Source organism: Condylura cristata, unplaced genomic scaffold, assembly GCF_000260355.1.
Source record: "Condylura cristata isolate star-nosed mole 26May11 unplaced genomic scaffold, ConCri1.0 scaffold00032, whole genome shotgun sequence".
Lineage (NCBI taxonomy): Eukaryota > Metazoa > Chordata > Mammalia > Eulipotyphla > Talpidae > Condylura > Condylura cristata.
Window position 1 is genome coordinate 13,041,306 of NW_004567133.1, and position 13,311 is coordinate 13,054,616.

At 50.1% G+C, this 13,311-nt stretch overlaps 1 protein-coding gene across 1 annotated transcript in view; it reads left to right on the forward strand.

Annotated features, from left to right (window-relative positions):
* PARN (poly(A)-specific ribonuclease) overlaps positions 1-13,311 on the forward strand; it is a 117,296-nt gene that overhangs the window by 72,679 nt on the left and 31,306 nt on the right. The window contains exon 22 of the mRNA XM_004692114.2: positions 10,925-11,114. Coding sequence (XP_004692171.1) covers positions 10,925-11,114 — 190 coding nt within the window. The remainder of the gene's footprint in view (positions 1-10,924; positions 11,115-13,311) is intronic.

Here is a 13,311-nt window from a genome sequence, read left to right on the forward strand (position 1 = left end):
GACGCAGGACAGACTGACACACTAGACTGATACACAGCACCTGGCCGTCGCACCCTCGCCACTGACTGTGAACCTGATGTATTTTTACTCCTTTATTGTATGTCTACAGGCAGACTTGAAAGATACTGCTGCAAAGTAGCGTAACTAGAACATGCACTACTTAGCATTCCCTGGAGTCAGATTTATTCAGTGTTCTCGCCGATGAGGCTCTGCCATCTCAGATCTGCCATTTCCCAGGGTCTCGGGGATCTTTGATTTTACTTTAAATTATTCCTGTGTAGTTGAGACATCAATCTTCATTTTCTCCCATAAGTGTGAAGAATGTTGTAAATTGCTTAGGACTTTCAGCTGTCTGTCAAGTTTCTCAAGACTGTTAAGTATGGAATCGCTTCTATTTTAAGTTGTGTTTTGTCTTTAAAAAAATAAAAAGTCAGAGAAGATATTCTCTCCATTTTTAAAAAAGTAGCTCTCAATTCTAAACATGTATTTGACTTCTGCTGCCGCGTGGCTCCATCAGAAAGCCCTTGCCCTTCTGCTTGGCTTTGACGGCCCTGGGTCAGCACTCGGGGCACCCACTTCCCTAAGTGCAAACTTGCTGCCTAAGTTTACAGCAGCTGCTCTGGCCACAACCTGAAGGGGCCGGTTAACTGAGTGTGGCAAAGGCGTGGCATAAAGCCAGGTGGCGGGGTTCAGATGCAGCTCTCCCAGGGGGGTGGGTTGGCTCTCCGCAGGCCGCTTGACTTCTCAGCCTCTTTCCTGTCCGTGGAGTCTATTGGGTATTTGAAGATAAAACGTTACCAAATATCCCAAAATACTGAAAAATGTAGCAGCATCACACTTGCTATTGTATTAATTTATTTTCACGTAAATGTCTTTAAATGTAAGATTGACCAGTTAATTTTGCCTTGCCAGAGATCCTGCCAGATAGACAGAGATCAACATTACTTTTTCCTTAGGCTATAGATAAGATGAAAGTTTAGAATAATTCAAGCATGTTAACAACTTGAGACAGGAAAACTCAGCAATGATCATCACACTTAAGAAAAGTCTTCCTTATTCTCCTGATGGCAAAGAATTTCACAGAAACTTTAAATGCACCGGAAGGTGAAGAACTTGTTACTTCTCTGAACCAGGGGTGTCACCACCTTCTTAAAGCTCTTATGAAATGGGGAAAGCTCCCCCGGCTCTTGCTGCCTCTGCCACCTGTCTGCCCTTCCTCTCTCTGCTCGGGGTCAGTTTGCTGAACGTGATCTTCTCGAATGCAGGCTCCCATAACGGGGGGGGGGGGGGGGGTAAAGGGGTGGGAGTCCTCCAGAAATCATCAGGAGTACGCGGCAGTGACTGGTGATTTAAGACAAGAAACAATGCAAGTGTGGGATGAAGCTTCTAAATCACCAAGATGGGCTGGGACTTACAATCAACACAATTCCATTTTGGCCATACCGCCCCCCAACCTTGGGGCATTTGGCAATCTTCAGGGTCTGGGTGTGTCATCTACAGACAGAATCCACCCACTAGTGAAATAAATCAGTCACAACACCCAGCAAGGCAAGGAGTACGATTGATCTGGAAAGAAAACCAGAGTTGTCATTGTTTGCTTGACCTTCGGAGAAGTTGTGATTCCTTCTGTGGACTTCTTTTCCGAAGGCAAACATGGCCGATTAAAAAAAATACATTTCATCGTCCCAAGGCAACCCGTATGCTGAAGAGCAGATTCCACCCCATGTGTTATAGACAATTATCTCCGCAAAGTGGGGGTGCAGTGCCAGGAGAGCCTCACGAATGCACTAAGGCACCTGGCCCACCTGCTCAGTGAGGTTGTGCTGACATTTCTCAGCACTTTCTGGTGGTGACAGACCCTATGTGGGTGTCCTGGGGACACTGAAGAGGCCAGTGCATGTCTGATAGAGATTCTAGAATGTTCCACACGTGCAGACAAGGGCTGCAGGGCTGGGGAGTGGGAGGAGGTAAAGGCAGGGCTCTTGCTGGTGCCTGAGTGCTAAGTTCCGAGCCGCAACGCGGCCGAGTCCTGTGTGCGGCTTATGTGCCCTCTGTGACTCCTTCCTTGGCAGGCTGGGAGAGGCTGCCCGGCTGACACCCACCAGGGGGTAACGTATGAATGAGTGAGGACTCACCTGGCAGCTGAGATAGCCCTGCCTGCCTGTGAAGGGGTGGCCTCCTCTTCCTCTCCCCAGGCCCCCCACCTCCCACCCTACCTCACCCCCACCTCCACCTTTCTTCTGGGTTTCATTTGGTTAATGAATAAGCTGAGCCCTGAGGTGTCAGTCAATTCCTTCATCACACAGAAACCACATCAAAACATCCTGAGAGGGACATTTAATCAAAGTGTAAATATTGCAGCACGGTGGCTCCCATATCTGGCTGGCTTGCAAACACATGGGCTTCTCGCTTTTCAACTATGAAAGCCTTTAAATCTTGACACGGTGCTTGCTCCGTGGCCTCTCTGCATGCACGGCTATGGGAGAGGAGAGGAGGTGGCGCGGGTGGGCCTCGCCCCAGCATCCCTCACTGCGTGGCAGGTGTAACCCATCATCAACAGCCCCCGCAGCCTGGCTCACGCAGGCCTTCACCTGCTTTGGTGTGAGCTTCTGCCTGCTCTGGAGCTGCGCGGGGCACCTTAGCAGGAGCTAGTCCTTAGCTCTGACTGTCTCCTCAGCCAGCAGTCTGGTTGTGCGCAGACTGGCTGGTGACTAGGTCGTGTCCTAGAAGTTCTTTTGTTGGTTAACCTTTAGAGCACAAAGCGCATTGTCACTTACAAATGCCATTTGGAATGGTGGGTGTCATTGAGCTGTGGAGTGTTTCAAACTCCGGGTCAGGGCCTGTAGTGGGTCAGGAAACCAGGGTGAGTAAAGAAGGGCGAGAGAGTCAGAAAACACTGGAGGTTGTTGTGTGTGTGGTAAAGGAAGGTGTGTTGGGTGACACTGTTGCCCATTGTGGACAGTTTCGGTGGCTCCAGCGTGAGAGGCTGGGAGTAGGGGAAGCTGCCAGTGGGGTTAACCTGGTCATACCTCCCCAAACCCCCCCCCCCCCCCCAACACCACTGTGACTCTGGGTGCGGAGCCTCACCTGTCGGAGCTTCAATTTTTTTCATCGTCAAAGCAGGACTGTTCTTAGAAGTGGGATTGGAGAGGAAGGAGAGAATGTGCAGGTTAATCCATGATGACGCAGGACAGACTGACACACTAGACTGATACACAGCACCTGGCCGTCGCACCCTCGCCACTGACTGTGAACCTGATGTATTTTTACTCCTTTATTGTATGTCTACAGGCAGACTTGAAAGATACTGCTGCAAAGTAGCGTAACTAGAACATGCACTACTTAGCATTCCCTGGAGTCAGATTTATTCAGTGTTCTCGCCGATGAGGCTCTGCCATCTCAGATCTGCCATTTCCCAGGGTCTCGGGGATCTTTGATTTTACTTTAAATTATTCCTGTGTAGTTGAGACATCAATCTTCATTTTCTCCCATAAGTGTGAAGAATGTTGTAAATTGCTTAGGACTTTCAGCTGTCTGTCAAGTTTCTCAAGACTGTTAAGTATGGAATCGCTTCTATTTTAAGTTGTGTTTTGTCTTTAAAAAAATAAAAAGTCAGAGAAGATATTCTCTCCATTTTTAAAAAAGTAGCTCTCAATTCTAAACATGTATTTGACTTCTGCTGCCGCGTGGCTCCATCAGAAAGCCCTTGCCCTTCTGCTTGGCTTTGACGGCCCTGGGTCAGCACTCGGGGCACCCACTTCCCTAAGTGCAAACTTGCTGCCTAAGTTTACAGCAGCTGCTCTGGCCACAACCTGAAGGGGCCGGTTAACTGAGTGTGGCAAAGGCGTGGCATAAAGCCAGGTGGCGAGGTTCAGATGCAGCTCTCCCAGGGGGGTGGGTTGGCTCTCCGCAGGCCGCTTGACTTCTCAGCCTCTTTCCTGTCCGTGGAGTCCCTGTCCTGCGTGTGGCCTTGTTTCTGGAGCCGAGGAGCCGTGGGCCTAGCAGACCCGTCTCCAGCTGGGTCCTCGTCCATCGCCAGCTCCCTGGCCTTTCAGTTCGTCTGGTCTCCAGTCTCCTATCCCGGTGCTCTTGGATAGCCCCACCCGGGAAACAGCTGCCTGCCCCGACTCACAAAGCTCTCGGCTACGCCTCCCTCCTCTCAGGAGCCCCCGCGTGCGTGTTCCAGGCACCATCTCCTCTCCTGTGCCTACTGGTTAGCTCCTTTTAGCACACAGGAACCCACTGAATCCCTTCCACCTTTTCAAAATCTCTCTTGAGATCCCAGCTCACCCTTGTCCTGATTGCTCCTGGTGGTCTGTGTCACCCCCCCTTGCGACTGGCGGTCTCCCCACACCACAGAGCTTACTATCACCGAGATCCCTCTGGACCTTCTCCCCTGTGTGTCACCTCGAGAGCCTCCCTCCCTCCTGCCAGGCGGGCTTGCATATTGGCCCCATTCTCCTTGAACCCCAGAGACCTGTACCTTCCAGCCGGCTCCCAGGAAGGCTCCCAGGTCCAGGCCTGTTTTCCCTACCCATTTGATATTAAATGTTTGTGTTGCTTGGGTTCCGTTGAGACTTCTTTTCTTGCTCTGTGCCTTTTCCATTCCTGCCCCAACCTCACTCCTTCAACCAGAGTGATCAAGTAGAAACATGCACCTGTCAGGTCCTCATGATGGAGACACCTGCGCGGGTGCCCACAGCCTTTGGACACCAAAGGCCCTCTGTGGTGTGTCTGTGTGCCTTCCTCTCTGGTCTCCTCCCTGCTCGCTCCCCAGGCCCTGCCTTTAAAATCTGAAGTGATTTTTTAGTCAAGACCTGCTTCCTCCTCAGAGATTGTCACTTCCTGTCCTCCTGCCTGGGGTGGCTCTCGTGCAGGACTGCTGAAAGACCCGAGCATCTGTTCCTGGGCTGAGCATCTCCCTGCCCAGAACTCCAGGGTGCTCGCAGCATGCTGCCTTCTACCCATTGCACATGAGGGCAGGCTCGGGTTCACCCACAGAGCCCCGGCTGCCGAGTCTCTGAAGATGGCATGATTGTTCGTGAGTGAATGAATTAGCTGAATAATCCGAACGATGAATACTGTCTGTATTCATAAACATTGATGCATAAATGAACAAGTGAGAACCATAGAGCTTTGTTTGTGGAGCCGTTAGCATTGTTCTTGATATATAAGTGCTTGATAAATGGTAGCTTTATTTTTAATTGACTTTTCAGCATAGGCGTCATGAGAAGAGAAAGAAACACCCAGCACCAGGCAGGGGAGTGGGAGCAAGGTCCACTCGCCCAGCCTAAGGCACTTGGCACAGGCCAGGATCTAGCAGGCTCCTCCCCACTGTCAACCTGGTGTCCTCACCAACCTGCTCCTCTCCTTCACCCCTGCTGAGTCTGGGCTGCTTCAGAGAGGGAATGCCTCTTCCCTCTGCCATACCCCAGTCTCCAGCAGCGCCTGGGGCCAGTGTTTAATAAATGAGTGAGTGAGAGGAATGGTCTAAAAACAGACTCTGGTGTTGTCAGAAGAGTTAGTGGATCCACCGTGATACACTCTATTCTCTCTCTGGCCAGAGTAGGAAAGCGGTCAGTCTGTAAGCCTGAACCTGATCAAAATCACATGGATGATGAGGAAATGTTTGAGTCCAGCGTGTTCATATTTAAATGAACAACACCAGACAGCATCTGGTGTCATCTTAGTGTGCAGTAAACTCCGGAGTTGGTGGCTGTTGAGGAGTCAGGAGAGGCCATCTTCGGGGGTATCAGAGGTAGGCACAGGGCACTGAGGCGCACCTTGACGCAGAGGGTAGGCTTTGGGTCTGTAAAGCTGGCAGAATCCATCCGCACCACAAGTCACTGCTGGCAGTGGGTTAACATTCCAGGTCGTCAGGCAGCAGGTCCTTCTACAGGCACAAAACTGTTGTGCAGGGAGATGGACGACCTCCCATTCTCTTGCAGACAGATGTATACGTGTGTGTTAGCTCTAAGGGCATGATCTGGGGCCCCCAGTGCATGTGGTACCAGCAGAAGAATGTAGACTTGGATTTGGATGCCAGCCCAAAGCCTGTCATCTTTAGGATGGCCCTTCTTCCGAGCTTGCAGCATTTTCTGTGCCTGGGAGAGTAAATATCCAGTAAATATTTTCTTTCTTGCACCTATTGGTTAATGGGAATGTAGGTAATTCCCTGACTGAGAACTTGCTCTTGACTGTAGCCCCTGCAGAAAGTGCAGGCAGGGGGTGTGGCTAATGCTGCAGCCAGCGGGTTTCAGCAGCCCGAAAGCCAGGCTGCACACACGCCCTCAGCTCCCTGAGAAAGGTTTGAGAAGTCCAGCACTTTAGCTGCACCGGCCACTCTGGGACACTTCAGCTTCCCAAGGACATGAAAGCAAAGTCACTTTTATCTGGCCTTGTGGTAGCCTCAACTCAGACGAGTCTGTACTGGGTCGACAACAGAAAACCTAGATGTTTTGTTTATTTAAAAAGTAATGGACAACTGTGCAGCCGCTGCCAACCAACGAAGTGAGCCATTGCTCATGAATGCAGTAAATTTCCTCCCTTAGTCCATGCGCCTGGCGGGTGCCTCTCCTGGAAGTTGTGCAGATATGTGTTCCTTTAGCTTTTCCCCTCCTTTCTCTCCTCCGCCTCCCTGGGCCCCATTTCTAGATATATTTGTGTTGTTGGTCGGCTTGAATTTGTTTTGGAACCTAAGAAAAAGGCAACCAGATACACTCCAGGGGCTTGCATTTGTCAGTGCTGTTGCTTTACTAAATCACATGCATTCTGGACAGCTGTGGTAGTCCACTGAGCGAACACCCCAGTTTCCCTTTCACCTGCTGGTGGAGAGGGCATTGTTTCTTTCTCTTTCCTAATTCGACTTCCTTCTTTTTCAATTTTTAATTTTTTTTAAGATTTATTTATGCATACAGAACTGGGGTATAGGTCAGAGGTGTGTGTGTGTGTGTGGTGGGGGGTTGTTGAGAGGACTCACCAAAGACAGAGTGGGGAGCAGTACAGGTGGATCTACTGAAATCCACTGCAGAGGGGAGCAGTAGTGAGACCGGAGAAGTCTGCTGCGCCCTGTGGGTCAGTTCCCTGGCCGGGGATCGAACTCATGCTGCAGTGGCCAGCAGTAGCTTCATAATGCTGAGACTTAACCCCTGTGCCACCAGACTTAACCCCTTGCCCAAGGATCCAGTTTTATTTTTTTCTAAAGATAGTTTTCCCAGCTTTTCCTTTTCCACTCTACCATGCTACCTCTGTCAGAAATGAAAGACTCACATGTGCATCAGTCTTTCTAGGCTAGTTTGTTTATCTCTACACTGTTGTCCTTATCATAGATAGAACTTTACAGTAAGCTTTTTTTTTTTTTTTTTGATGAGCAAAGCAAATGCCCCTTCCTCATTCTCCTTCAGAAATATCTGGGCCTTCTTTGACTCATTTGTTGTTGCATTTAAATATGGGGGTCAACTTTGCAGAGAACCCACAGAATAACTAAAGCGTAACTTCTCTACAGTATGGTTGCTGTCTTTGTTGTACAGTTCTGTGTTTTAACAAACCCACCACAAGTGAGACAGAGCCAGCCTGTCACACCGCGGTCCACCCACCCTCTGCGCAGGCCCTCCCTGTCCCGTACCTGTCTCTCTGTGTTTTGTGAGGTTGTTCTGAGGTGAGGTTGATTCACAGCACGGTGCGGGCTTCAGCCTATGGCTCACACCTCACACTCTGTGCCACACACACCCGCCACTGTTGATTTTCTTTTGAGATTTTTTTTTTTTTACTTTCAATCTTCTGAATGCTTTGCTAAAATGTTGGGATATTTGTACTGGAATCACCTTAAACCTGTAGATCCATACAAGAACAGACCTATAGCTTACGTTGTCTTGTCTGTAAGCAGCATTTGTCAGTCTCCACTTGGCTTGACTATAATGGAAAGGTCTTAATTTTTAGAAAAATTCTAAGTATTTATAATGCCTAGTAAGGGAAGAATTTTATGGGATACCTATTCACCTAAATAAACACCTGAGTACACACAGACGCATGGCAGACGTGTGGCAGTGTTCTGTGTTTGAAAAACCACGTCTGGGCTCCAGACCAGCCTCAGTGCTGGGCGATTGTTCCCACAGTCCCGTGGGCCAGCTCCCTGGCTTCCCCGAGCCCAGCTCTTGGTGCCCGAGGGGTGGATACCCTTCCTGAGGCCAGGCATCTCCCACGGTGGAGATGAAGTGCGGCCACGCTTGTGTCCAGAGAGCATCCGGGAGGGAGGAGACTCTGCTCTGCCTCACCTGCAGGGAAACCAGGACGTGCTGGAGTTTGGCTCCCTGGTGGCTTTAACAAAGTGCAGGAGGGAAAGATGGCCCCAAATCCTTCCCCGACAAATATGGAAAAGGCTCCTGTTACGAGGCAGCTGCTGCAAGAGCTTCTGACAGGGAGCTGGAGTCACTGGAGAGCACGCTGACAGCCGATCGTTCTGCTGATTCATCCATTACTGGGGGGGAGGGGGGGGGGCTCTGAGCCAGAGCTTGGCTTCCAGATTAAAGACCGAGAGCTCTAAGGCTGCAGGGACTTGAAGGAATGCTGGTAAATTATTGCCATGTGAAGGCCAGCAGTGAAAAGTGGATTGTTATTTGTTTCCCCTTTAAAGTTATCCTAATTCCAAATGTGCTCTGATAAACCCCCCACTCTGGTGGTTGGGGAATTGTTTGTAGCATTTGTTGGGGGGTGGGGGACTGAGGACTCAATTATTGGAAACAATCTGATGCTGTTAAATAGATCATCTTGGCTCCTTTATGATCTTGTCGCCTTACCTTTGCTTTCTGGGAGAATGCTGACTCAAATCGATGTTTTTACTTGGTGGTCCAAATTAAATTTGAGCTAGGGACTGTTACAGATGTCACCTCTTGGAGGCATGCTTGCGGCATAAACCGGCTGGATTAAGGAATGAAATGTAAAGAGGAAAATCTAGGAGGTGCTCATTTGCCAACATTGAGGACTAAATGGGGTCTCTGGGTTCTCATGCATCACATGGACCCATTCACACATCCCAGGAGGGGTCACACCCGTGGAGAAACCCACCCTGTGAGAGTGTGCTTGCGAGAGATAGGGTGAGTTTAAGAGGTTGGACATGGGGTCCTGTTTTGCCAAGTACCTAGCATCATCCCAGAGACGGCCCTCATGGGCAAACTGGACGTTTGTTGGATCAGCAGTATCAGAAAGGGTTGGCCCAGTAAACGCAGTAAGTTGTGGGGTACAGTTGGGTTACTGCAGAGAAGATGTCAGGAAGTGGTGTGTGGAAAGGAAGAAGCGGGAACTATCCTAGGAGTAAGGTTTTCAGGAAAGGACCCTGTTTCTGTGGTCCTCTCTGAGTGGCTCTGCTTGGCACCGTCTCCAGAACCAGGGCGCTCCCTCCCCATCTCCCGAGGACCAGAGTATGCCGGGGGAGCTCCCATGACGTACGCCCGCTGCTTCTTTGGGAGACTGCATAATCTATACGTGCTTTCACCCTGTGTGTGTTTTCTCCCGGAGTGAATATTTTTCATAGTGAGAATCTGTGTTTCTTGGCGAAGCACGTCTTTGTTGCTGCGTTGCTTTGTTCTCTCGACAGCTAACCACCGAGGGCCTGCCCATCTGTCACCTCCGTTGTGCTGAGACGCGGCGGTGGCAGGTCGGTCCCTTGGCGTATAGAGGGTGACGGGGCGTCCACCGTGTGGAGCGTCTGTGCTTGCAGTTGTCTGGCACAGAAGGTCCCCGATGAGCAGGAGCCCCCGTCCAGCTCAGACGTGCTCCCCAACTGTGTGCGCTCTTCCTGCTTGCTGCCTGCAGCCCTGCGCGCTCTCGTGTCATTTATTAAGGGTCTTTCATTCACACTGGATTTATTAGGAACTGCTTGGTGCCAAGAACATTCCTAAGAGTGGGTGTCTGGATTTGTTGGGGATGTCATGGTGCTTTTGCAGCTACCCAGGAAATAAGTCTGCTCCTGGCAGCCCCTGCCCGCACGGCCAGGCTCTGAGGTCTCACTGCCAGCGTGGGCAGTGGCTGTTGGCAGAGATCGCGGGCTAGGAGAGAATATCTCAGACTGCATAAGCCAGACGTAGCAAACGGGCACCCATCCACCACAGGACTTCGGTGGGTCCCAGCTGCCATCACGGGCCAGCTTGCCCCCTCCTTGGAGGGGGCATCAGGGTTAACAGCGAGACTGACCTGCCTTCGCTCCGTATTACACCGGTGAGGGCGGACACTCCTGTCTTAGTACACCTGCTAGCGAGGGGCACTGCCAGCCGGTGGCTAGGGCGTCAAAGGTGCTGAGGCTGCGTGGGGCCTGCAGTCCTCAGGAAGTGAAGGGCAGGGCAGCAAGGACCCTGGTCCGGGAGCAGAGAAACCTGCTTTTGCATCGCAGTGCTGACACTCACCCGCAAGTGGGAGCAGCCGCTGCCCTCCGCCCTCCCTCCCACCAGTCCGCGATGCCTCCCTAGTGTGTGGGAGCCGGAACGTGTTGTGCACAGCCCTGGGCACGGGGCTGTGGCCTTCACAGTCAACGCAGACAACAGCACTGCCACTAGGCTTTTATCATCTTGATTTTTAGCAAAATGAATGAGGATTTACAGTTTTTCCTCAGTGGCTTTGCTTCATTTTCTTACTCTGAGAATAATTCTCAAGCAGTAATGTTCCCTGCAAATCTTTTTGACATGACTTTTCCCCTTATGCCACCATGGCCCTGCAGGCCATGGAGCACTTCCTTCCCATCGCAGCGGAACTGGGGAGCAGTGACTCTCCTCCAGATGAGGAGACTCAGGCTCGCAGAGGCTCGGGGGCCTCCCTCTGGCCACTTGGCTTCCAGGGGCAGGGCCGGGCCTGCACCCAGGGATCCTCTGTCCTAACGTGCATCTCCAAGGTGTGGCCACACCCCCTGTTAAGGGTTTTTCCCTTTTCCTTGTAGCTGTCAATACCAGCAAATATGCAGAAAGCTACCGGATCCAGACCTACGCTGATTATGTTGGGAAAAAGCAGGAGGAGAAGCAGGTCAAGAGGAAGTGGACAGAGGATGGCTGGAAGGAGGTGGAGCGGAAGCGCCTGAACACCCAGTGCCTCTCCTACGCCCTGCAGAGCCACTACTACCGCGCTGCTGGGTGAGTGCTGCAGTAGCCTGGCCTGGTGCGTCTGTCCTGACTGTCAGCAAGGAGTCTGCCTGTTGAGGACTCTTCTGATGCTCATGTACTATCAGGAGTCACGAATGCTCCACTCCCTCTGCACCGTGCTCACCAGAGCTGTTTCAGTCAGTGGTCAGAGGCTGCCGGGCAGGCAGGTGCTTCCTAGTCATAGTACCCAGGCTGCTGGTATGGGTGAGAGGAAGCTCCAGGACTTGCCTACTGGCCCACATGAGAGGGGGATCAGACTGAACCCCTACGCCTGATCCCTTCCTCCTCAGTTCCTCCTCCATGGCCTCTGGCTAAGTGCCCAACCCTTCAGGTCCCACACGGGGCTGTGGAAAGAGGATTGGCCACACTTGCTTTAATAGCCAGGGTCCTGCCTTCCAAAGCCAGGTACTGGTGATATTTTGCTGTTTTGCGAAACTGCAAAATAGGTATAGAGTAAAGGGGGCAAGTTTGTCCTAGGAAATTGCAAACTTTAGGAAAGTGTGAATGAACAGACGCTATCACTGTCAGTAGTTCGGATTGCCCCCTGCTTTGTACATTTTTTTAAAGAGATTTTAAAATTGTATTTTAAAATAACACAATAAAATGTATAGGTATAGAATGTTGAATTGAAAGCGTTTTAGCAGTTCTGTAGCTATATACCCATGTTCTAAAGTGAGACATAGGACATTTCTGTGCTCCCCAGAAGATAGAATTGTGTGCTTCTTCATAAGCTGCCCCAAGTCCCTAGTGCCCCAGCAACTATTTCTATCACTATGAATTATTATTCTTGGAATTTATAAAATAGATTCATATGGTATTGTGTTTGGCTTTATTCACTTAATGTGTTTTTATCCTAGATATGGTATGTCTTCACAGTGTGTTACTTTCTATCATTCAGTAGTATTCCATTGCATGAATATAAAATACTTACCTGTTCTCCTACTGGTGGATATTTGGTAGTTTCCAGTTGGGCAAGATTATAAATAAATGCTGTGAACATTTCTGTAAACACGTTTTTGTGGGCACATGTTTTCATTTCTCTTGAGTAAATACTAGAGACTGAGACTACTGGCTGGCGTGCAGGCTGGTGTTTGTGAAGCTTCACGGGGACGACCTTGCATTTCTCCCAGCCATATGCATGTGTCATGCCCCACCAGGCTTGTGAGCAAGTTCTAGTTGCTCCGCGTTGCTGCCTGCCTTCAGCGCTGGGGTCTTTTAGTTTGGCCACTAGAGAGGGTTTAAGGTGGTGCTGTGTCGGCCCGGTTTGTGTCTCCCTGCTGGCCGAGGCTGTTGAAGGCCTCTTTGTGTGCCTGTTGGCCATTTCGATATTCCAGGTGGATGTTTAAGTCTCTTGTCCACTTCTCATTGGGTTGTTGGTGTTTTCTTTTTGTTTTGTGTGCGTACTTTTATGTATACATCCTTTGTCAGCTATTTGTGCTGTAATTAAGTTTGTTGAGTCTGGGACCGCCTGTCCGTTTCAGTAGTGATGTCTTTTGGTGAACCGTTGTTTTGATTTGAGGAAGTCCTGTTTATAAATTGTTTTCCCCCTGTCCAAAAGATCTTTTGCTTACCCTTAGGTTGCTATGATTTTCTCTTGGAAATTTCAAAGTGTTGGCTTTTACCTTTCTTATGATCCATTTCAGGTTCAGTATGGAATGAGGTAGGACCAGCATTTAGCTTTTCCCATGTGGATAGTCAGTTGTACCAAGGCCCCATGTCCAAAAACACTGAATTGACGTGGCACTTGTGTCTAAATGGGCCGTGACCATCGAGCTGTGTCTCTGAATCTTCCGCTCCATTCACTTTTTTCTGCTGGTGCCGCCTTTCTTTCTCCTGCGACCTCCCAGGGTCCTCCAGCATTGCCTGGCGCCTGTGCCTAGTGCTGCAGTGAGCACAGGGCTGTCTCTCTGATTCGGCGCTTCTGCATTCTTGGGTTAGACACCCAGGAGTGGAATCGGGATCATATGGTAGGTCTGTATTTATTATTTTCAGACATCTCCACTCTGTTTTTCACAGGACTAGGCCAGTCTGCATTCCCACCAGCAGTGGACAAAGGTTGCTTTTCTTCCTCTTTTGCCAATTCTCGTGATTTCTGGGTTTTTTTTTTTTTTTTTTTTTTTCATACGAGTACAGCTGAGTGAGATCACCTTTTACCTCCTTTTCTCCACATCCTTGCCAATATTTGTTG